The 24,314-nt window shown below is 45.8% G+C and overlaps 2 protein-coding genes across 3 annotated transcripts; both read right to left on the reverse strand.

Annotated features, from left to right (window-relative positions):
• Positions 1-411: 411 nt before the first annotated feature.
• On the reverse strand, positions 412-13,412 carry TBRG1 (transforming growth factor beta regulator 1). 2 transcript variants are annotated; one of them, XM_025999000.2, is made up of 9 exons: positions 13,057-13,412; positions 11,147-11,217; positions 10,270-10,502; positions 9,558-9,694; positions 9,113-9,259; positions 4,265-4,362; positions 3,903-4,013; positions 3,351-3,493; positions 412-2,697 (listed from the first exon to the last, which is right to left on the reverse strand). In XM_025999000.2, the coding sequence occupies exons 1-9, from the start codon at positions 13,204-13,206 to the stop codon at positions 2,552-2,554; spliced, it is 1,236 nt and encodes a 411-aa protein (XP_025854785.1). In that variant the 5' UTR covers positions 13,207-13,412; the 3' UTR covers positions 412-2,551. The 2 variants fall into 2 exon arrangements, with proteins under 2 accessions (XP_025854785.1, XP_025854786.1); XM_025999001.2 differs by having other exon boundaries at positions 2,376-2,816.
• A 3,484-nt stretch (positions 13,413-16,896) lies between these two features.
• Positions 16,897-23,288, reverse strand: PANX3 (pannexin 3). Its single transcript, XM_025999002.2, has 4 exons — positions 23,076-23,288; positions 21,757-21,899; positions 19,189-19,403; positions 16,897-17,666 (listed from the first exon to the last, which is right to left on the reverse strand). Exons 1-4 carry the CDS (start codon positions 23,254-23,256, stop codon positions 17,027-17,029), a joined length of 1,179 nt encoding a protein of 392 aa, XP_025854787.1. The 5' UTR covers positions 23,257-23,288; the 3' UTR covers positions 16,897-17,026.
• Positions 23,289-24,314: the final 1,026 nt, after the last annotated feature.

The raw sequence follows: 24,314 nt of genomic DNA on the forward strand, positions 1-24,314 counted from the left end.
GCAAGGAACTTTGGCTCCTCTGAGGACTTCCTAGTGTACAACTAACTCCCAACACCCATTCTTTGACCTCATTTGCATCTGACCTGAGGGAAACCACAAACCTAGGAACAGACTCCTGAGAAAAAGTAAATCTACCCTCCTCTCTACCGACACACATGCACACATGGGCTGTTCTAATTTGCAGGCGGCTCGGCATGGTCAGGAACCCGATGCCCAGGCTCCTTTCACCCCCAGTAACCTGTGCCACAAGGGGAAAAATTAGCTTTAGGTAGTAGATAAATTAAAAGTCATGTGAAATTTCATTTTAATGGCTGAATAATTTAAGTTTTTAGCATTTAAAAAATGAGATTTACAATTATTGTAGACTTGGACACTAACAAAAAGTATAAACAAGTAAAAATCACCCCAAAATTCACCATTTGGCAAAAAACATTTAATATTTTGGTAAACATTCACTTGATTTGCTTGGGTTATATTTACACACTACACGTTGTATCATTTTATAATCGGTTTTTGACTTACTCAAGCAAAATAATTTTCCTACATGAACTGAATATTATTCAGTTAGATTAAGTGTTTCAGTTTGCGGGAGCCCCATACTTTAACCAATTTTCCATTAGTTGACATAGAGATTTTTTTCCAGTTTTTCCCTGCTAAAATGAATACTGTGATGGATGTTACAGGCAAACATCATAGTGCGCTTACCTCCTCAGGATCCTTAATGTGGAGTAACAGTTTTAAGGATAAATATGTTTAACATTTTGATAACTGCAGCTTAACTCTCCTGAAGGGTCCAATGGTTTACAGACCCACTAAGCTATGGTGCCATTTAGCCTCAATCCCACTGACACTGGATATTGTCAGATTTGAATCTTTAACAATCCAAGAGATGAAAAGATGTGTTAAGTATACTGGGGGGGGGGGGGGGGGGGGGGGAGGGTTCAAGTTTTTTAAAATGACCCATAGTAAAAACGTTTTACATTTATTCCATGTACCCCCTTCATATGGATGCATGTGATTTTTTATATAAATACACATACACACACAATAGTCGAAATCCAAGTTTGAACATTTTGGCATGTGAGGCATTCTACTAAGTTCTAAGTGTTTTATTTAATTGAAAAAATAGAGGTCTTGACTCCCTGTTTAGGAAAAACCAATGGGTTGGGATCTCTAGTTTGAAAACCATTCTTCTAGGAAAGCTACAAAGTAAATACTCTTATCAAACCAAACAGCACAATAACTTATTTAAAAATTTTTAAAATGTCTTTCTTAAAAAGGAGGCTCACCTTTATGTGTTTTACTCAGACTGTATGTAATACAGTATATCTGCTGTATGGTAAAAGCAGCAGGTATCCATTCTGTGGAAGTGCACGTGTCTAGCCAACATACACAGCAAAGGAAAACATGGAAGCATTAACAGCTTTGAGTAATCCCTTTTATACCCCAGGTTTGCTGTTATCCAAATTTTATTTACTTTCTTGTACTGTAAAAGCTACACAAACTTATAAAAAGTCTATAATTAAGAGTCAGAAAGTTAATAGCAGTTACTTTCGTTTCTGGAATTTCCGTGGCCAGTGTGGCTGTCTGCCCCCTCCCTCCACTGATGCACCTACTCCTAGGAAACAAGAACCCCCTTGTTGTCCCCAGTCAGCAGTTAGGAACTGCAGTGCAGTGACAACTGTCACCACTCTTTCCCCGTTCTTCCCCCTCTGGGGGGGGTCCTTCCGTTGCTTCCTTCCATCTGGCCCTGGTACCTGGAAGGACGGACAGCGAGGGCAGCCCACGTGGTACTGCCAGTGGTCCGGGTCGGGCGAGGTAGTAAGCCTCTCCCTCAGTGCCCTAAGCAGGGCCAGCACATTTGGTTGCATCGAACACCAGTTGCGTTACTGCCCGGCTAGTGAAGTGACCGGGCGAGTCTGCCCTGCAGGATGAGAGCCTCCCTCCCCATCACGCTGGATCTGGTATTGTGTGGACTCAAGGTATTTGGCTACAAGCATGTTCTCAGATAAGGAATGGCAAAAGGGATAGACAGGATTACAGAGGACTTTCTGATTCCCTTGAAGGATGATGTGTGATGATAAAGATGAACGGTGTGCCTTGGCCGGGCCTCTCCAGCTTGGGGATAAGCAGCACTGGACTGGGATCGTACGGACGTGAAAATAAAGCCGGTGCTTGGGTGGCAGGGGCTGGGACGTCGTTCCTGGAGCTAGGGTCAGAATCCAGGTGGAGGGCTGTTAGACTCTCGCCTCTCCTTTCTGAGTCCGCAGCCTTCTCGCACTCTGGCTTATAGAACACTTAAGTTTACTCTACGTCAGGCAGAGCTAAGCAAATAAAAAAAAAAAAATCCCGATTATAAGATGAAAATAAGCAGATTTGTAAAGAGAAATTTATTGCTAAAAATAAAGCAGCTGCAGTTTTTCCCGGGGAATACTGTCGGCACAGGAATGTCCACGACAATGTGTTAATTGTCTCCTTCACTCCCGAACTGCTGTCTTCTTCCACATTTGGAGTCTTAAGTTAAATGATGTGGGACGTGACCCCTTCCTGGTCAGTCTGAAGACTGCGTTGGGCTACACTGTGACAGAGAGTTCAGGTGCTGTAGGTGAGTGTCCGCCAGGGGTTCGTGCGCCAGGAACATGGGTTGGTAAGAGGACACGAAGGGTGTGGGCTGAAGCTCTGGAAGGTCCAAGGATCCTGGAGAAGAACATTCCTTCAGTTCCACTGGCAATCTCAGGGGACTGATCAGATGCATGTAGTACGCCCTTACAATTCCTAAGACCCTTACAAATCTGCCAGCTGAATTTTGCCCTCGTCTGGAAAGACAGGACAGAACTTTTTAAGAAAATTGTGGCCAAAACAGAGTAAGTGACTTGGCTAGGGTTATATGTTAGAGAGTGAGAATTTTAATTCTATTATTTCCAGTCCAGGGCTCTCCCTTTATGACTCAGTGCCAGACTCCCTGATCATTCCACGCTTCTGTGGCCGGGAATCCACTGACCATAGGTGGGACCAAGGCCATGACCTGGTCCCCTTCACTTCATTTGAAATTTTAGTCCTGCACCGTGAACGCTCCCCTGGAGCTCCGTGTGGTCGTATTTAGGTTAGAAAATGAGAAAGCTGAACTTCTCCGGGGGCCCTGCCTTAGCCTGATGGCAGCTGCTCGCTGTGACTGCCACCAGCACTGCCGGAGAGCTTGGTGGGGCAGCCCATCCTTGAGCCTGGGACTCTGCCGTTGGGGCGGTGGAAGTTTCTATCACTTACTGGCCAGCTATCTGGATTAGTCAACTCTGGAGAGCAGGGGGCGGCGTAAAAACAATTTTCAAGCCGGAAAGGTAAAATGAAGCTACCTTGCAGGATGGGATCAACATGATCTTCATCAAATGCCTGTCTGTGAAAGGCTTCGAAGCTTATAGTTGGATCATCCTCTGGCAGTCCTTGGGGCGGTGGCCCATCTCCAGGTCTCCACACATCAAATTTCACCCACTGGTAACTGCGAGATCAAAGGGTATCGTTATCAAGAGCTGTGTGTTAGTTGTAACGACCTGTTCTTACTTCCAGATCAGGTATTTCCTCCCATAGATATATCTAAAAATCATATTAACAAAGAAACTAAGAGAAGACAGGTGCCTTTAGGGACATGTCATTCTGAGGACATCCCAACCCTTCTGCTCTCATGGTACTCACAGAAAATGGTAATTCTAGTACAGTGGGGTACTGGCTCCTGCTCACTTGAGGCCAAGGGGACTAATACTGAGGTGCGCCGGCTGGGAACAAGCATGCTTTGCACAAAGAAGCAGCTCAGTAAGTGTAAGAATAAGCAACGCAGTAACTGTCGGCTTAGGTCCCTGACCCACTCATCACAGGACTTCTCTCAAGGGAATGGATTTGACCACACTTACTTGATGCATTTTCGAGCTCCTGGACAGCTCTGGATCAAGTTGTGAATAGTTGGATGAGAAAACCCAAAAAAGTCAGCTCCACATGGAAGGAGGTTGGGCATTAGTTTTCCCCTAAAAAGGAGAGGGAGGATTTGTAGTTTAAAAGTTTAGAGGGAGATGAGAAAGGTTCAGGAATGGATGTGGGTATGAGTGCAGAGAACAAACTTTCTTGACTTGGATACTCTGGAGAAATCCAAAGGATTTCTGGTAAGAAATCTAAAGGATACAGGAGAGCACTCTATAAATATAGGATTTCCGTACATTTAAAACAAAGTCTCACTCTACAAGTGATCTATTCAGACTGTCTTTGAGTTTCAACTTACATAGCAGCACTTATGGTCTTGAGCAGTTCTGCGTGACAGGCATCTGCAGAAGAGGTGACAATGGCATTCTGAGGGTCATCTTCAGGAACAATTTCAAACTGAGAAAGACCAAAGGGCAATGAGATCAACCATGAAGGAGGAAATAGTAGAAAGACCTATTACTCCTATAACTACTACTTCACTCTAGATCTTGAAGCTGATGTATATGATACTAGAAGGTGGGCACAATTTCCTAGAGGGCTGTTAAAAATTCAGTCCAGGAAAACAAAGTCCTTTGATTGTTTTGGTGCAATACACCTTACTTGACTGCTCTCCACAAGTCAACACTTAATTTGTTACTACCTTTCCTATCCACTTACTTATATCTGTAAGTACAAATGATTTTTATTTTTTATTTTTTAAAAAAGACATTATTTGACAGACAGAGAACACAAGCAGGGAAGTAGAAGGCAGAGGGAGAGGGAGAAGCAGGCTCCCCATGAGCATGCAGCCCGATGTGAGGCTCAATCTCAGGACCTGAGATCATGACCTGAGCAGAAGGCAGACACTAAGTGACTGAGCCAGCCAGGCCCCCCCTACTTTTTTATTTTAAAGGTTTATTAGAGAGAGAGAGAGTCAGTGGGGGGAGAGGCAGAAGGAGAGAGAGAAAGAGAAGCAGACTCCTTGCTGAGGGGCAGCCTGACTCAGGGCTCCATCTCATGACCCTGAGATCATGACCTAAGCCGAAATCAACAGTCGGATACTCAACTGACTGAGCCACCCAGGTGCCCCACAAATGGTATTTTAGAAATATATGAGATCATATAACATCATGTAATCTTAGGTTAACTCTAATGTTTAGGAGGAACACAGGCCATTTTGTGTGTGTGTGTGTGTGTGTATATATATATATACACACACACACACACACACACAAATATATATAAACCCTTTAATCAAAACTATACTAATACTGAGGAATTTCTGCCAAGGAAGTATTTTTATAACATATATTTTCTAGCCATCTTAATTCCTTGACCAGTTTTCTACAAGTTTAATGAATTTTTGTGAAGAAAATATTTCTGTAACAAGTTCTATTTAGCCAATTAAGTTCCTTGACTAGTGATCTATAAAGTTTGGTTAAACAGTATCCATTTTCCCAAAGAAAAATACAGATGGCTAACAGACATGAAAAGATGCTCAATATCACTCATCATTTAGGGACATACAAGTCAAAACTACAATAAGATATCACTTTACACCCGTCAGGATAGCTTTTAAAATTAACAACAGAGGAAACAACAGAAAACAGTACAGAGTTTCTTCAAAAAGTTAAAAAAAAAAAAAAAAAAAAAAAAAAAGAACTACCCTGTGACCCAGCAATTACACTACTAGGTATTCACGCAAAGGATACAAAACAGTGATTTAAAGGTATAAATAGGGATCCCTGGGTGGCGCAGCGGTTTGGCGCCTGCCTTTGGCCCAGGGCGCGATCCTGGAGACCCGGGATCGAATCCCACATCAGGCTCCCGGTGCATGGAGCCTGCTTCTCCCTCTGCCTGTGTCTCTGCCTCTCTCTCTCTCTCTGTATGACTATCATAAATAAATTAAAAAATTTAAAAAAAATAAAGGTATAAATACACTGATATTTATAGCAGCATTATCTCCAATAGCCAAATTATGGAAAGAGCCTAAATGTCCAGAGACTGATGGATAAAGAAAAAGAATAAACTCTTGCCATTTGCAATGACATGGACAGAGCTACAATGTATCCTACTAAGTGAAATAAGTCAGAGAAAGACAAATAACATGATTTCACTCATACCTGGAATTTAAGAAATAGAACAGATGAACACAGGGTGAAATAAAGAAAGGCAAATCATAGAACCGACTCTTAACTAGAGGGAACAAAGAGGGCTGCTAGAGGGATGCAGGCAAGGGGTGGGCTAGATGGGGGATGGGGAGTCAGAGGGCGCACTTGTGAGGAGCACTGGGTACTTCATGGAACTGATGAATCACTACATTCTACTCCTGAAACTAACATCACACTGTATGTTAACTAAAATTTAAATTAAAACTTAAGAAAAACCAAAGGAAAACCAAAACAGTATCTATTTTTTAAAAAATGTTTACTTTAACCAAATTATTCCAAACAGAATTAATTTCTTTTCTGTATATTTTCAAACTATCATGTGCATTATTAATCATTTTTTAGAATCCCAAATCTAGTCTCCTGAGTATGGTTTTTGCGGCTGTTAGTTTTCTTCTGCAGTTTTCACTTCAATTTTACTGTGTCAAATCTTAGAGCTCTTTCTTTCTTTTTTAAAGATTTTATTTATTTATTCATGAGAGACACACAGAAAGAGAGAATGGCAGAGACACAGGCAGAGGGAGAAGCCTGAAGCAGGACTCGATCCCAGGACCTCTGGATCATGCCCTGAGCCAAAGGCAGACACTCAACTACTGAGCCACCCAGGTGTCCCTTTAGAGCTCTTTAAGTTTTGTCAATAATCATTATCTTGTGAGTTTTAGTCAGCAGTTTTGTTACTTCAACCAAAGACCTACCCTGCAAATTGAAGACACTTAATGGTTTGTGTCTACTTCTCAGCCATGCATGAAAAAAACACAGACAGTTTTCTTTGGTTATTCCAGGGCTGCTCTCTTTTTTGGTATTGGTCACTTTGATGCCAATCTTTTATACTGTATGCACTATACTATTTTGCACAAAGAGCAAATAAAAGGCCACAATCTACTATTTTGGTCTTGGAGAGCTTTCCCTGTTTGTATGTATAACTCTACTTCATTCTTTTAACTGCTACATAATATACACGAGGTGGATAAATCTTAATTTTTATCTATTCTCCTACTGATGCATATTTCAGCTATTCCTATTTTCTTGCCATTGCATACATGCCATTATGTACAGTTAAGTTATATAACTTATATATTAACTCTTTTACTAGCATTTGCACATTTCTCTAGGAAATACTTGAATACTTAGCAGTATTCTGGGTCAAAGGACACACATATTAAATTTGTCAGTATTCCCCACTTGCCTTCCAAAAGACTGAAAATTTTCACTTGTACTAATGCATACTTGTTTTCCTATATCCTGGCCAACACTAAATATTATGAATCTCTCTCTTGTTTGCCTAGGAGAAAAATAGAACCTTTAAAAAAAAAAAGATTTTATTTATTTACTCATGAGAGACACAGAGAGAGAGGCAGAGACATAGGCAGAGGGAGAAGCAGGCCTCATGCAAAGAGCCTGATGTGGGACTCGATCGCAGGACTCTGGGATCACACCCTGAGCCAAAGGCGGAGGCTCAACTGCTAAGCCACCCAGGCGTCCCCAAATAGGGCCTTTTTATTTATATTTCCCTAATTGTTAATGAGGTCTGTTCTTACCAACCATATGCACTGTTTCTATGAAATACCTGTTCTGATTGTTTTTTTGCATTTTACCAGAGGAACACTTTATCTGGATATTAATCCACAGTTATATATTTTCTTCCTGTTTTTTTTTTTTTGCTTGAGTTTTAATTTATCAGGTCTTTTGTCATTCATTATATTTTTAATGGTCAAATATGTTACTATTTTCCTTTATGATGTCTACATTTCATGCCCTACTAAAGAAAAGCTTTCACCTCACTTTAAGATTATAAAAATATTTTTCTATATTTCTGTTAACATATAGTATGAAACATTCTATAAAGCTAAAGTAATTAAAAGTCCTGTTAGCATTTATAGAGATGAAAAAGAATCATCTGGAAGCATACTGAAATATTATATGCATTATATGTACACTAGAGATTACTTCATGTTAGTTGGAAAAAGAAAGAACTAAATTTCATGATGTACCTGAAAATAATGTCGAGAGGTTAATAAGCTTTAAAAATAAAAGGGGGGGAAACTTAAAATCCCACAAACTTTTCTTTTCAGAAATATTTCAGCAGTTTGTCTTTGAGGAAATTAAGAATCAGCTTGTCAGTATCCATTACAATCTTATTAGAATTTTGATTACATTTGCAGTGAATTTATAAATTTGTTATAAATATGGGCTATTGCTACAAGGAGTCTTTCTGTTAGAATACTTTCTAAACAGAACTCCTGCAGTGGCCAGGTCATCTAAACAGTCACCTGCATCTAACAACGCTCTAACCAGGAGAGGCAAGCTGTAGTATTATCCACATGCATCAGGCTGACTCTCAGCTTCTGCTCAAAGGTACCCCTCCTTGCCTTTACTTCCTTCCACCCAACTTTCTGGTGATCTGTAACATCAGACATTGAAGCCTGGAGCTTTGAGAATGGTCTATTTTTTTCCTAATGATCAGAGGTGATGGGTGGGGAAAATGAGCTGCCTTGAATTGGTAGCAGTGGGAAGGATGAACAAAGGTATTTAACAAAACTAAGGTTTACATCTTCCAGGTTCTTAAGAGCGTGTGCAACCAGAAACCAATAGGTACACCCCCATCTTTGCTACTCCCATCCTGGTCCTCTGAAATGGCAGAGTATCAAATTAGTCTTTCCTGTATATAGGCTTGTTTAGCCTCACACAGTTACCATAGCAACAGTACAAGCAGCAGGGTTCAAAGGAAAGGTCGTCACTATGAGAGCCAGACAGATATAGATCCGAATACCAGCTCAAGCACTTATTAGCAAATGTCTGATTTAGAGCTAATCGCTTTTCTGCATTTTGGGGTTACTCAAATGGTGACTGTACGGTATGTGCTTAAGTGTCAAAACAGGTAATACCCATAAGTGGCTGTCACAGGGAAGGTTCTCAAAAAAAAAACCCAAAAAAACAAAAAAAACCCCAAAAACAAAAAAACAAAGAAAAGAAAAACAGTGGTCATAAGGAGTGGGTACCTGAGGCTGCATGCCACCATCCTTGATCTGACAGGTATACAGACACTTTTGGTCTGGGCACTTCACGCTGGCATATATTCGAGTACTGCAGTAGCCCACAGGGTAGATAGCGCTCTCATCATGGAAGCCAGGTCGGTCGGTGATGATCTAGAAGAGAGATTCCCCGAATCTGCGACTAAGGTCGCTGGAGAATTCAGAAGTCCAGTGTACTGTGTGTAGTAGCCCTTGAGACCATTTTGGGGTTGCAAAGAATGACTTGAATCACAGAGAGAAAGTGTGTAGGCTGGGCAGTAGACAAAACTGACCTGGTTTCCTAGGGACTGGAGGTTTTCTGGGGTTGGTCTGGATCAGCAAGGGACTCCGGCTAATGGGAACGGGGAGGGAAGGCTCAACCCCATTCCCGTATTTCTGATTCTCCTCTCTATGTATCGCTGGTCTCACTCACCTCCCCCAGGCTATATACTGTTAGACCCCCCAGTCCGATGGGGAACACAGGCCGTCCTGAGGGATCCAGGGCAATGGGCTGAACCAGCTTGCGAGCACCTCCCTCCATTTTCTTTTTCTTGGATGTTTTCTTCAGAACTGAAACGCAAATCTGGGGTCACCCACTTTAGGTCCCTCCCAATGCTCAGGGGAAGGGAAAAATTGACATGTGAATGCTAAGAGCCATAAGCCAATCCTGGTTCTATATACTCCCTGAATGGGCACAGGGGGCTTTTCCTCAAAAGCCCAGAGTATCTAACCCACCCACCTGGCAGTGGCTAATTTTAACATTAGTGCTGAGGACCTAAAAGGCTTGCACTTTTTAAGGCCTCTTACTTTATTTAACAGATCATAAATTTCCCAAGCCATCTGTGTGCTCAAGAGGCCACCTAGCCCATTTCCCTGCCTCTAGGAAAGACTGAACTGAAGGCATCCCAAAGACCTGGAAGTGTGGGAGCAGGGGGGAGGCCCTTACCCTGCCCTCTTCATATTTAGCCAGGTCTGTCTAAAATTCCTTCACCCAAAGTAGCTCTGATATACTTGCTTTCTGAGGGCTGGGAGGGCTGCTTAAGGACCAGATGAGAGTTTGAGTATATCTGTGGTCATGTTAGTACCAGTTCTTTGCCAACAGTCATTGGGCCACTGGGGCAACTGATATCCTCTCCCCAAGGTACCTTCCAGTTTGTTGTTCTCTTTGCCTTTTTCTTTTTTCTCCTTCTTGGATTTCTTTCCAAATGGTTCCTCAGCCCCAGTGCTGGGCCCAGAAATGGACCCAGTTCCCTGTATAGTTCCCACAGTGCTGGCCACACCATAAGTCAGGGGCAAACTGGAGCTGTGGGAAGGAGCTGCAGCCTGTACTTCCCCTTCAGTTAGAGCCTGAAGCTGGAGGAGCTTCTTTAGCAAATACCTGAGGTTGGGAAGGAAAAGGAGCAGAGGTATGAACTTCTGTTTGATATCAGTTCAATATTTTACTCAAGTGCTGGAAAAGCCAGAATTATACACAAAGATTATCACACTCATAAAAATAAAGTTCTTCTTGGACCCAGGGAATAATGAAGCTCCAGAGGACAATATGTCAAGGAGCCATACAGAGGACTGTAGCTTATCTCTCTTGCATCTAGAGTGTTCCTCTACCTGGATGTTGAAAGGTGTTATGCTTCCAAAAGGTACATACCATGACCTGCTTATGTATATATTTTATATACAGACTGTGGTCTGCATAGAGTAGTACATACTGAGTATTTATGGAATGAGAGGCAGTTTCTTTTATCCCTTCTCTTTTATAATTGAAGAGTTATAAGAAGATAGCTTATTAGATATGGCAAGAGGGTCATGTCAGAAAGATGAACAGAGGAGCTGTCTCATCCCCAGGGTCCAACATGACTTGGGTAAATGGGAGCCAGTACCAGCGGTTGTGAGTTTCTCTGTACTTGATCAGTAGCCAATGGGTCCTATAATGCACAAAAATTCTACTGGAAAAAATTTCCAAAACAGTAACACTGTATCAATCACTGAAAATGTGATTTTGAACACAAAATGAAGGCAGCTCACCGTCTTTCTTCTTTTGCTTTAAGAAATTTTTCCTCAAGACGAGCAATTTCATCACAAATAGCAGCATTTTCCTTTAAGAAAAATTTTTGCATAAAATCACATAAAAAGAATAAAAGACCAAAGTATTATGCTAGGAAGAGAAGCTGTATTTCTTTTCTTTTCTTTTCTTTTTTTTTTGAGAGCTCAAACGAGATTGGCGGGGGGTGTGTGGGGAAAGGGGCTGTGAGAGAGGGAAAGAACAGAGAATCCTAAACAGGCTCCATGCCCAGTGAGGAGTCCAACACTGAGCTCAATCTCACCACCCTGAGCTCAAGAGTCCGATGCTTAACCAACTGAGCCACCCAGGCACGCCAAGAGGAGCTATAATTCAAACCAAAATAGTCTATATTGCTGGGTGAGCTACTCTACCTTGCAGACAAACTTTTAAAAAAATGTACAGGTAAAGGTAGAGTCAAGTTCCACTATGGGCAGGGTAATTATATAACTTACTAAAACTGGGACATGTCTGAATGAAAACGGGATGCTGGTAATTATTTTGCCAGTACAGTGTAGTAGAACTAGGGTTGCCCTACGCAAACCAAGACATATGATCACCCTAATTAGGGTAGCCTTTGGCAGAGAAAAGGGCATACTGCTTAAGTTTAATCCTTCCAAATATGAGAAATGTCCATTCCCAAGCGCCTTGACTCTTGGGGAGCTCACAAAACCAATGTAACCCAAAGCATCTCACGCTACATGGACCTTGAAGAGTAGAGCTGGGCAGAACAAAATCAACTGTAATATGCAATATTCTTAAACTTCGTAATCTACTCATGGGTACTCAAGAATCATCTGTCTTTCTGATGCAATCTGTTTGCCAAGCATGAGCTGTAAAGGACACACTGTCCTCTGGATGTTCCCCAGGGGAGACCTCGCACTCTGAATGTTCAAAGAGGCACCCCCTTCTCTCCACAAAGCCTGCTTCGAGTACTGGATGGAACCAACCTCCTTCTGGTAACCTAGACCTTAGGTACCGCTGACATGTAGGGAGGGCATAAAAGAAAGGGAATGGCCAATGAAGTATCAAGTCCTCTTCATTCTACTTCCTTCATTTCTCTCCAGAGCGCACTGCAAGTGCTAAATGATTGCTTCTGGAAAGAATGTTTTAATTTCCAAACCTTCCCTTAGGCTTCCCCCAAAAAAGCTGAGAGAAATGTTGAAGCTTTTGGTAGAGAGGAGAGGGTAAGGTCGGGGATTCAGACGTGGGAAGCGCGACTGAGGACTCGGTTCCCGACTTCCCAGCCCGGAGGCAGGCCTGGGCGAGCCGGGATAAACCGTGACACGGACCGGGGCCTGCAGGCCAGCTCGCTCGGTCGGTAAACTCAGTGCCTCTACAACAGAAGAACAAGCAAAGACACTAGAGAGACTCAAGGTATTAAAAGGTGGCGGGGGTGGGGTGGGGGTAAATGACTGGAAAGCTTCCCGGGCCTGCTTGGGGCAGGGGTCAGTTGTGTGTATTCAGGGTGCCTGGGAATAAGCTGTGTAGTGGAAGTGGTAGAGAACCGGGGCCAGTGATCGGGGCAAATCATCTCTTTGGGTTTCAGTGCCCCCCTCTAGGGTCCTCTTGAGAATCCAACGCCTTTCCCAGAGTGTTGCGGTCAGAGAGACAAGGACCGCCAAGTCCCCGGCACGTCCTCGGGGTGCCGAGCACTCCACCTTCCTCACTTCAATCTTCACCAACTCCGAAAGGCAGGCAGCGGGCTCGGAAACGACCTAAGGCGTCCGGGGACGCCCGGCGGCCGAGACAGAGCGGGTGTGCGCAAGCCGACCCCGCGGTGCCCGCCGCCCCGCCCGGGGAGCGCCGTGCGGAGACGCGTCGCGAGGGACAGGAGTGTCGAGGCGGACAAGCGCCGAGCGGCGGTCAGACTCACAAACACGGTGGCTTTGGCCGCTTTGCGCAGCCGCAGGTACTTGAGCCGGTACTTCTCGTTCTGGCTCTTCTTCGGGAGCTTTTTCATCCTGGCCTTGCTGGACGGCAGCGGGGCGCGCGGCGAGGAGGCCGGGCCGCCCAGCAGGCTCATGGTCCGGCCCCGCTACGGGGCCTCCCGGGCGCGGCCGGCATCGGCTCCCAGGCCGAGGAACGCCGGCTTCGTCTCGTCGGGGCTGCCGGGACCCGGCTTCCCAGGGATCTAGCCTTCCAGAACGTTCCCGAGGCGGACGGCGGCACCAAAGCTCCGTCCGCCGCCCTCGGCCCCGGGGCCTCCCCGCACTTCCGCGTCGGGGAGGAAGTGAACCCTGCCCGGAAGTGATGTAAAGGCGCCGCGGATAACTTCCGGGGCGGCGAGCCTGGGTTGGTCGCGGCTGCGAGCGTCTCGGCGGCGGGGCGGCTCTGTGCCTTCCCGGCCCGGGTGTGTGTGTGGAGGGGGCGCCGCGAACCCCGCGGTCTCGCCGGCGCGGGCGTCTCAAGCGCTCGGTCCCCGCAAGGGCCACACCCGGACCGCGGGGCTTCCCGGTGCAGTCCGCTCCTGAAAGGTTTCCTGAGAGCCGATTAGGCCGTGGCTTTACCAGAATGGAAAAAAAAAAAGGCTTCTGCTCCTTCAGGTCAGACGCTAATAGGAAAGACAAGATCTAACCACGCAGTTGCTTTTAAAAAAATTTTATTTATTCATGAGAAACAGGGAGAGGCAGGCTCCATCGCGGGGAGCCGGAAGTGGGACTCGATCCCGCGACCCCAGGGTCACGCCCCCAGGGTCACGTGCTCCACCGCCGAGCCCCCCCCCCCCCCTTGTCCTGCAGTTTTAACAACTCGAGCACCAAGTGTAGGCACTCTGGATGTTTCCCTGACGAAACCGAAAATAGTTTTCTGCACCTATAACCTGTGTTTATTTAGGGCTAACTTGGTAACGAAGGTGTATCCAAAATCATCACATAAGGGGTGTAGACAGTCGTATGGGAAGCAGTATTGATCTATTGGTCGGTAAAGGCTCAGGTCTGCAAGGCAAAGAGGCTTGTAGTCGTGCTTATTCCAGCGATGCCACGGAGGAGCTGAAAGCGCCTGCGCCTCGCGGGTTTTCCCCTTTAACGCTCTGTACTGCTCGGAATAGTGGGAGCCCATGAGGGTTGTGAGCTGTGAGGTGTTCTGACTGATGTAAAAATAGGATTTCGGTTATGGGTTCAAGATGTAGACCTCTAGAGTTGTATGTGAAGTTAAAGGGAAATATGGACATAGTTAAAACAAGTTCCACAGATTACAGGGGTGGGTTGGGGGGGTTGGGGGGGAATGTAATGCTAATGGGTATAAGTAACTTAAAGTCAGAGTTCAAAAACAAAAAGAGGTTTTGAATGGGTAATCCGGGTATTTCATTTCTCATAACTGTAAAAATAATGACAGGATCTGACCAAGTGGTTTTAACACAGAGAAGCCTTATGAAAGTTCTTTTTTGTCCCTCCCTATTGAAAGCTGCCCCTGTTGGACTTAGCGGGGTCTTAATAGAGCAACTCCTCGGGGAGCCAGTGTATTTTCACAAACATACTCGAGGCAGCCATAAGAGAATTATTTTTGGAAACTGCCAGGCATATGTAAGCCTACAAAATGTACACAATCCTGTCTTTGCTAGTATAGACTGGTTCTTGGAACCTGAGAAAAGATAAATTGAGTGGTAGGAAGAGATTGTCGTTTTTTTTCCCCCCGATCTATTTGCCAATTGCATGATTTGTTTGCTGTCCAGCTGTATTTTGTCCTTGCAGGCTTTGTGATCTGACTTTATTTTCGCCATTCCCCTTCATATACCCGTATCCTACCTTGTGGGAGGGAAAGCATGACCGCTGCTTTAGTTTTCAAGCTGCTCTGGCCAATGGATTTCAGTGGAATTTGCATTAAGATATTATTTTTTTCTTCATTAGAAACCTTTCCTTTCAATTTGTGAAATGTGTACAAGTTTTAGACATTTAAAAAATACAGTAGGAAGAGTTTTAAAAATCCATAATGTTGCAACTTTTAATGTGGGACTATGTGTATTTAATACTTTCATGCATTTTTATGTATTTTAGAAAATACAATGTTGCCTTTTTATAAAAGATTTTATTTATTTATTTGTGAGACACACAGAGAGGAAGGCAGAGACACAGGCAGAGGGAGAAGCAGGCTCCCTTCAGGGAACCCGATGTGGGACTCGATCCCAGGACCCCGGAATCACAACGTGAGCCAAAGGCACACACTCAACCACTCAGCCACGCGGGCATCCCCAATGTTTCCTTTTTGTTCACTTACCATTATTATATTATTTGTTATATATATGTTATGTATATATTATATTTGTTCGCTTACCATTATTATATTATACCATTATTATTGTCATTTTGTGGTGTTATTATGACTGCTTTATAAGCGTAATTTCCAACAGATGCTTAATATTCCAATAATGGCATAATTTTACACGATTCCTTCCATGTTGTTTGGCTTTTTGGATATCAATTGTTGTGAAGTGCATGTTTGTGCACAAAGCTTTTCTTCCACAAGATTACTTAGGGGCTGGGTCTGTGTGCTCTAAACAATGTAACATTGTCAAGCAAGGTTCAGTCATTATTCAGAAGAATGTTAATTTAGTGCCCACTGTGATGCCACTTTTAGGAAACTGATTAAAGGGGATAAGATAGGCACATAAATGGACGGTATTAATAAAGTGTAATAACTTTTATCTCAGAGGTAGGTATTGAATAATATGGCAGCACATAATTAGAGAACAGGAGAGGAGACAGGGAAGCCTTCTTGAAGAAAATATGGCTGGGCAGACTCTGAAGGAGAGCTAGTGGCCGGCCAGTGAAGAACGGAGGAGGGCATCTTGGGCAGCCGAGACAGCATATTCAAAGGCTCAGCATCATGAGAAGTATGGGAGCAATGCAATATTTCTACTTACCTATATAAGGAAGGCTATAAATGGCCTATACAAAAATTCTCTGAAGAAGTATGTGGCCGTAAAAAGAAATATCAAATGAGAGGCAACATGGTATTGTGGGCTGAGCAGGGCCATTGAAGTCAGATCGAGGTTCCATTAGGTCCAGACACAGGGATGGAAATTAGAAGCTAAGATTGGGTAATGAGACAGAGAAGAGAGGGCAGGGGCTCAACAGCTGTAAGTGGAAGGGGTATAGCATCCCCTGGAGTATTAGAAGCACACCTGGGCCCATTAGGAGTTGTGAAGGAGTCCACAACCCATAATCCCAGCTCTTGGCGAAGTGGGTCCCTGGTTTAGATGATGAAAACCACCTTAGCTCCACCCACAGCTGATGCATGGCCTTGTCCTTGTCCTATGCTGTCCTAACTCCCAAGAACAGATAACCAGTCCCTGCATCGTTATCTTCTGGCCTACTTTGCAGGCCACACAGGGTCTAGGCAAGGTCAATGACTTCCACAAAGCAAGCTGGCAAGTTCCTAGGATTTAGGCCACACCACAGGATCTCTGGGGATTTCACATTTTTATTCACTTGGCAGATTGCCCCACATGCTCTTTGGGTTAAGCTGAGTGTGATCCTAGAAGGGCCATGGAGTAAATATACCAAGGAGAACCTGCCTCCATACGTAGCCTTTAGAACTTTCTTTCCTTGAAGAATATCTAGACTTTTAGTTTAGTTTTAGTTTTGCTTTTCTATCTTCAAAGAATGCTCTAGACCTAATTTTTTAGTTCTTTGACTCTTCAGCTCTAACTTTCAGATTTGTTTTCATGCGTTGATTCTATCTTCTCACCTTTAGCAAAACATAATCCAGGATGTATGATTCAGCTGAATCCACACTTAGCTTTTCTAAAATGGATATTTTTGTACATTAGTGTGTGAGGCTTGTGAAGAAGAGGAGAGATTTTTTTTTTTACTTTCCATAAAATTTCTTGCCCAGTGGTTTCTTAACTATGGGTTTTCATCACATACTTGGTGGGTGAGATGTTTAGGTTTTGAGGGTTCTAAGCCAGCCAACAATGTCATGAAATCGACCACTGTGTCAATGTTGTGCTTCTGGGTGGTCGTGTCCTTCAAAACACATAAGACGCTCAACCAGCTGAAAGAGATGAGCTCAGAGATATTGGCTCGGAGGAAAAGAAGGATCACATTGAGGTCATTGATGGGGCATCCCAGCATCTTTCTGCTGAGAAGATCAAAAGCGGGGAGCATCTCGTAGATGGATAGGAGTCGTTTGTCCCACCGACATAGTCGGGTAAGGTTGTATATTATCACTGGCACCAAGAGGGTGTATATTGTTATACTGGAGAGACTAACAATTTGCAGAACTGACAGAGAGGTCAGCCTGCATGTGATCAGTTGGGGCATGTGGGTCTCATCACTTAGCAGCCCTGTCTTGACGGAGCAGCTGAATTCCTCTTGGAAGAAGACATCCAGGTGGAAGTGGCCAAGGTACAGGTAGATGGCTGAGGTGAAGAGGAGCAAGAGGGAGTTCCTCAGGAGGTAGGTAGCCACTAGGGAATGTGAGCGCTGCTTACATGCCAGGTACCGCTCTAGCAAGGGGAATTCAAAGTATCGTTCCTTCCGAGCCCTGGGCAGGGGAAGAAAGGAGGCAGGGTTAGGAGAGACCCATTTAGAACCACATCTGGAGAGAGCCACGTGGGGAAAGTAATGGAATTTGTGCATCCGACGTGGCGTTCTTGGCTCACATGAAAATCTGCCTTCCCTGAGCATAACCACTCCTCTCCCCAAAGAGGTGGGTGAGTATACTTAATTCTGCAACTGTTGAGTGCAAGGTGGTCAACCCAGTGAATGACCAGTGAATAACAAATGGTCACACTGGCTTTCTGCCCAGCAAAGCAGACTAAACCTTGAAGCTAAAACAGAATCCTTTGGAAGCAATAGGTTTATTAAATTAGCACTGAATTGGGAAGTCTAGATAACCACATTCTGGTTCTCGGTCTGTATACTCTGTGTATGATTTGTAGGCCACTCCATTTTATAAAAAATTAATATGCTAAAAACAAATATGCCTAATAAATAATAGGCATTGGTTGGGAGCTGTGGTGTTCAAGCACATGTAAGCCAGCCTCTGCTCCGAAGAAGTTTACCGTCTGGCCTGTGGGGAAGATGGCAGATAAGATATGCAAATAGGCAATCAAAATTGTGCTTGATTTGTGGCTAAATTGATGGGTACACACCACGGTGTTGTAGAAGTTAGGAGAGAGGTGACTCATGGGCCGGAGTGTTCAGAAACCTTTACAGAGAGTATAAGAGTTGGTTTTCAAGAGGTAGAGTTCAGAAAGATAGACGGGAGAGGAGCTCTTTTCAGAGGAAAAATTATGTGCCCAAACACGAGAGACGGAATAGTGTCAGGTCTCAGCTCAGTGCTCCTCTTGATGGGGCCTCCCTTGGCCGCCCTATTTAAAGCTGCCCCACTCCACAGCTTCCCAGCTTTTCTGACCCCCTCACCTGGCTTTACCTTCCCTTCATACCACTCATCTTCTGCCGTATAATTTGCTTATGTGTTGTGTTTACCTGTTGTCCGTTTCCCCTCAATAGAACGTGAGCCCCCTAAGGGTACGTGTAGCTTGGTCTCCTCCCCGCCCCCACCCCCAACACACACAGCGCACACTGATGGGTCCGAGGCACCCAGAATGGCACCTGCGATGCCAGTAAATGATGCATGAATGCTTAAGCGAATGAATGGTTAGGAGAAAAGGAGGAGACTGCCTGGGTGGAATGGGAGGTAACTGGGTGGTTAGAGGTGTGAAAAAGTGGTTGGTGACAGTGTGTAGAGGGCCTTGGAGAAATACTTGGGAGAATTTGGGTCTTTTTTAGTAGGCTTGGGGGGAGGTTCTGAGCAGGGGAATGGTATGTGGCAGTGGTACATTAGAGAGATTAGCCTCTTTGGGACTCAAGGTGTTCATCTGTAAACTGAGGAAGAGTCCTTGTTCTCCCTGTATAGAAATGATGGAGAGTTAGTGAGATGGTGTGTAAATACTTTGGATTCCTGAGAAGGATGGTACAGAGAATGGTTCAAAGATGACCCTGCAATGATACCATGTTAACGCTCAGCTGAGCCCTTCAGAAAGGGGTGGGAGACAACTCACTTCTCCAGCTCATCCCAGAAAACATGGGGGTCTGAGCTCTTCTGCTGGATCTTCAACATGTGCTGCACCAGGCGGATGGAGCGATTATAGGATTTGTCCAGTTCACTGATGATGAACAGCAGATCTGAGCTGAGGGCTGGCGCAGCTGCATACTGCCACAGCAGAACTGGCAGGTACATGGCCACAGCCAGGGCCAGCAGGGAGTAGGGGAGGGCCTGTGGGGTGAGAGTGAGCTGAGGAGGGAGGCCCAGGGTGCAGGGGCCTTATAGAGAGGGCTCTGAGTGAGGGGCTCTCATCCCTGCTTCCTGCCTCAGAAAGGGGAGGCAGCATGGGGAATGAGCCGCCACAGGCCCAGGCTGTGAAGTCCAGAGGAGCAGGGATGGTTGATCTCTATGCTTCCCAGCTCCACTCCTCAGATTCGGGGTCTGCGTAGGTGTGTAGGACCCCAGGGAGAACAGAAAGAGGGAGATGGACGAGAGGAGGGAGAGAGAAGGGGAGAGGGGGACACACACACAGAAAACACAGGAGCCCCACTATTCCCCCACAAATGTTAGCCTGGGTCGCCAACCAGAGATTACAGCCAGCAGTGGTCACAGCGTCACATCCTGGGGGAGAGTGTCTTCATTCTCAGTCTTCATTCTTAATCAACCTCTCTTTGCTCCAAGTTCTTATCACCAGACATCTAGAGTCTGTTTGCTTTCCAAGCCCAGCCAGGCGTCCCACCATTGCTGAGACGAGGAGGTCCAATCCCGCATCGTCCATGCGGCCTCCCCTCCTGTGCAGTGGTCTTTTCATCTCTGCATTTGTGGTCACGTCACGACACCAGCAGGCACCGTCTTGGGATCCTTTGGGGGCTACTTCTGTTATGTATGTACACAAGCTGACATTGAGGTGTGTCCTCAACTACACAACTTGCTGCTGAGATAAGCCACTATCTTGCCCACAGTAAAAACTCTACTTGTGACAGGTGTTTTGAAGCTACATTTGTGTTAGGTGCTGCACATGCATATTTCATTTGATCTTCAGGAGGATGCTGGCAGGCAGGCGCTATTAATATCTGTCTTACAAGGAGATGGAAACATGACAAGGTTAGGTGACCTGTATGGGGTTACACATCTCGTGGGTGGGTGAGCAGGATCGGGAAGCAGGCAGTCTGATTTTGGAGCTTATTCCCTTAAGGACTACTTGACTATAGCTTCTCCTGAAGCAGGGATGCTTTTTGTTTTAGAGGAGGGTTTGAAAAAGAGTTTGGCTGCATATTTGGTTGCAGCTAGGTAGAAGAAAAAGGGGTGTTGTGTGTGTTTTTTTTCTAAACTAAACGCCAGAGACAGGTTAGGAAAACTATGCCAGTCCACTAGAGAAAATCACTTTTAATTTCAAGAGATAGCATTTCTTGAAAATAAACTTGACCCCCAGAGAGTCTGTTTGAATAGTATGAGGTGGAGGCAGAGAATCGGTTTAAAGAGCTCTTAGGCGATACAGTCAGACAGTTTGACTCTTTTCTGACATATGAATCTCGTCTGCAGCATCTTGACCTTGTTGCCATCTGGATCCCACTTGAAGACTTCCAGTGACAGAGACCCCCATGAACTCTTTCCATTAAGTCTCTGGTTTTGTCTGGGTTCCAGACCCATGTGGCCTTTGGAGGCCTTGTAAATTGTCAAAACTGGTAAATGTCAGGAGTGACTTCCGATTCAACATTGTGAATTGGACACACACATGACTTCTGCTCCCTCACAAAGCCGCAAGAGAATGACAATAAAGGGATTAAAAAAAAAAAGACCTTATTCTATAAGGACAAGGAAAACAGGAGACAAGAGCCATAAAATGTTGCAAGCCAGAAAGCAGTAGCATGCTAGGAAATAGCAGCCCATGGCAGGATGGGGAGTTGAGGCAGGCCAGGCAAGCTGTTTTTGTGCCACAGAGCCAGAAAGACTCAGGAATTGCAGATATGAGGTACATCGGAAAATGAGGGTGCAGGTGGGGCTGCAAACAGGAATATTGACAAAACAGACACACAGATCTTCTCTGTAACATGATGCGCTTATTGAGCGACTGCCCTTTCCATCCCCTGGCGGAAGGCCTGTGGTTCACCCCTTGGAAACATTAAAGAGCTTCTTCACTCGGGTCCATTAGGGGCAGAGGAACAGCAATGAGAACCGAGTAAGTTGAGTGGATACTGAGTGCTGAGACCCTGGAGGGTTGGCAGCGGAGCTTAGTACTGACTGCACCCTGACCCCCCTGCACAGGTTAAGGAACCAGTCATTCTTCTTGGGAACCGGCCCAAGAGAAAGGATTACACATTCCAATACTTGAGGTTTTCCTAGTGAACTGGCCCAGAGGGTTCAGAAGGCTGGTCAGCCAGCCTCACTCATAGGCATGAAGCTTCCAATCGGACAAAAGTGAGCCGCCAAAGCTCACCAGACACTTGAAGAAACATGAGAGTGAAAGATGAAAATGAAAAAGCAGGGGTGCAGGGTGGCGAAGGGGCCAGAGAGAAAAGGATGTGGCTCTGGGCGGCTCCACGCGCCGCCACCCCGCGGCCGGATGGAGCCCGGCCCACTTTACCTTGTGAGGCCACAGGGACTTCATGTGGTGCTGGCCAAGCTCATCGTGTTGGTGGTGAACGAGTGAGTCCCAGCAGGAGCTGTCCACGTAGGCAGCCTGCCGGGCGCTGAAGTTACTGGGAGAGAAGCAGCGGATGGGAGGCCCTGGAATGGGAACACAGCTTGGAGGCAGCCTGGATTTGGAGCAGAGGAACGGGGGCCCCGGGGACAGCCAGCCCTGGGCTTTCCAGGGGTTGGCTCCACGGCTCCGCCGATTTCTATATCTGGCAGGTCCTTTCTCCTTGCCATGGCCCAGTTTCGGGGGGCTGCGCTGCCCGAGTCAGCACAGGTCTGTTTGGCTCAGGCCTGTCCATGTGCTCGCTGACTGGCCTCAGACATGGGCTCTTTCCCCTCAGAGCACCCCCTGGACCCCCAGACACGGGAGCCCCCTCTCACTCCTGGTGGGGGGGGGTGTGGTGAGGTCTCTGAGCCCACAGCAGGAGCAAGGGTGAGCAGGCTGTGCTGAAAGGAAAGTGGGCTTGGAGGGAGAGATTGGTTTTGCCATCATTCTCTAGAGAGAGGCAGAAAGGGGGGGAACCAGTGGTCCTCTCCATCTTGGGGGTGACCCAAGAGGCAGTGCGAGGTTGACTGGCTCCTTGGGAAATAGTAAGCTAATTGCACAGCCAGAAAAGAAAGCCAGAAATCCCAATTCTCAGGAAGTCCCCCTTTAATAGAGGTGGGAAATTTGCTGAGTCCATCTAGGGCCTGGAACACCAGATATGTGTGTGTGTGTGTGTGTGTGTGTGTGTGTGTTCATGTTTGCATGTGTGGCCACGGTCTGTGGAGAAGGAATGGATTTGTTTAGCATCTCTGAGGTGTCAGGCTCTAAACATAAGTCCTCAAACCCGGAAGCCCTGGAGGGGGAGGGTAGGTGAAGGTCGAGACCATGAGAGGCTTGTATAAAGCATGGCTAAGGCCATTAGTGGTCCTACATTCTGAAAAGACCATGGAGCCCCAATCTCTCTCATCCACGTGAAAATCTAAATAAAAGCTTAATTTATTGCAAAGATGCATAAATGCATCTTTATGCAATATATGTAACATATATGAATACTGAGATCAAAACTAAATATTTTTATTACAAAAGCTGGGAAATGATTTTCAAGCTTTTTGGCGCCTCTGCTCTGCTGGTGCCCTACACTCACGCATCGTCTGCCTCTTGGGTGATACTCAGGCCAAAGTCGCGAAAGCTGGACAGTGTGGGAGCTGCCTCACTTCAGAGCCCATGCAAAGAGTGAAGCAAAGTGGGGTCTCGTGCCCTGGGCCTGGGAAGCCACTTACCAGAGGAGAACTCCTGGGCGAATGCCAGGGACATGAGCAACAGGGGGAAGCCCACGGCTATGAACTTGATCATGCGGTCCAGGGGCAGTTCCAGGCGCAGTCCTTGGAGGCGGGAGCCTCGGCGGTCGGGCAGCAGGGCATCGGACAGCATGTACTCCGCAGCTGTGTGTGCGAGCGACATGGTGCCGCGGACCTTTGGGGGGCAGAGGCGGCAGGAAGGGGCCCCGCACAGTGGTGTGTGTGGGGGAGATGGCAGCTTCAGGCAGCTGGGTTGAGTGGACAGCGCCTGCAGCCCCAGCCCTGCAGAGATCTGTGCTAGGAGCAGGCCCTGGTTCTCTAAATAACCAGCCAGGCCCTGAGCCAGGCATCTGGTAATTAAAGGGAGGCAGAGATTAGTGGGTCCTCACTGGAGGAGGGTCGGGTGTCAGCTGGGGCTGGTGCCAGGCTGCTCGCTCTGGATTGCCCCCGAGCAGATGCAGTCCTGTGGCTTTATACTGTCCTCTCATTAATAAAGTATTTTTGGTGGGGTGGTGGAGAGAAGGAGGGTTGTTGAGCCAGGCCCCCCGTGTAATTGGTGTGGAATTTGGGTGGAGATTGCTTAAACGTGTCGAAGGCCCTCATCTTGTGGTTAGGGTGGGAGTGGAGCCCCCAAGACCCAGCTAGGACTGTTGCTCCATAGTATTCTTTGTCTCTGTGGTGATTTTTGCCTCGGGCCCAGGCTCTTTCCCAGAAACTATATTTGCTGTTCAATTTTTTCCCCTGCCTCTGGTCTTCTCCCACAATGTTTCAGCCACGTATTTACAATTTCCATATATTTTTCTTTAAAAAAAAAAAAAAGCTTCCATCAGTCCTCTAGAAAGCTGGGGGATGGGTGGCAGTACTGAATAGTGGAAAGGAACGTGATCTTTCAAATTTAAAGGGAAAAGTCTCCCACTGGAGACCTAGCAGTATTCCTTTTTTTTTTTTTTTTTTAATTGCATGACTTCAGGCAAGTCACTTTTGGCTCAGTGTTCTCATCTATCAAATGGTATCATGTTGTGGGCACCTGTGTGGCTCAGTAGATGAGTGTCTGCCTTTGGCTCAGGGTGTGATTCTGGGGTCCTGGGATCAAGTCCTGCATCAGGCTCCCTGAGAAGAGCCTGCTTCTCCCTCTGCCTACATCTCTGCCTCTTTCTTGAATAAACAAATAAAAATCTTTAAAAAAAAGAAATAAAATCTTACTAACACCTTGGTGCTTCT

Source organism: Vulpes vulpes, chromosome 12, assembly GCF_048418805.1.
Source record: "Vulpes vulpes isolate BD-2025 chromosome 12, VulVul3, whole genome shotgun sequence".
NCBI lineage: Eukaryota > Metazoa > Chordata > Mammalia > Carnivora > Canidae > Vulpes > Vulpes vulpes.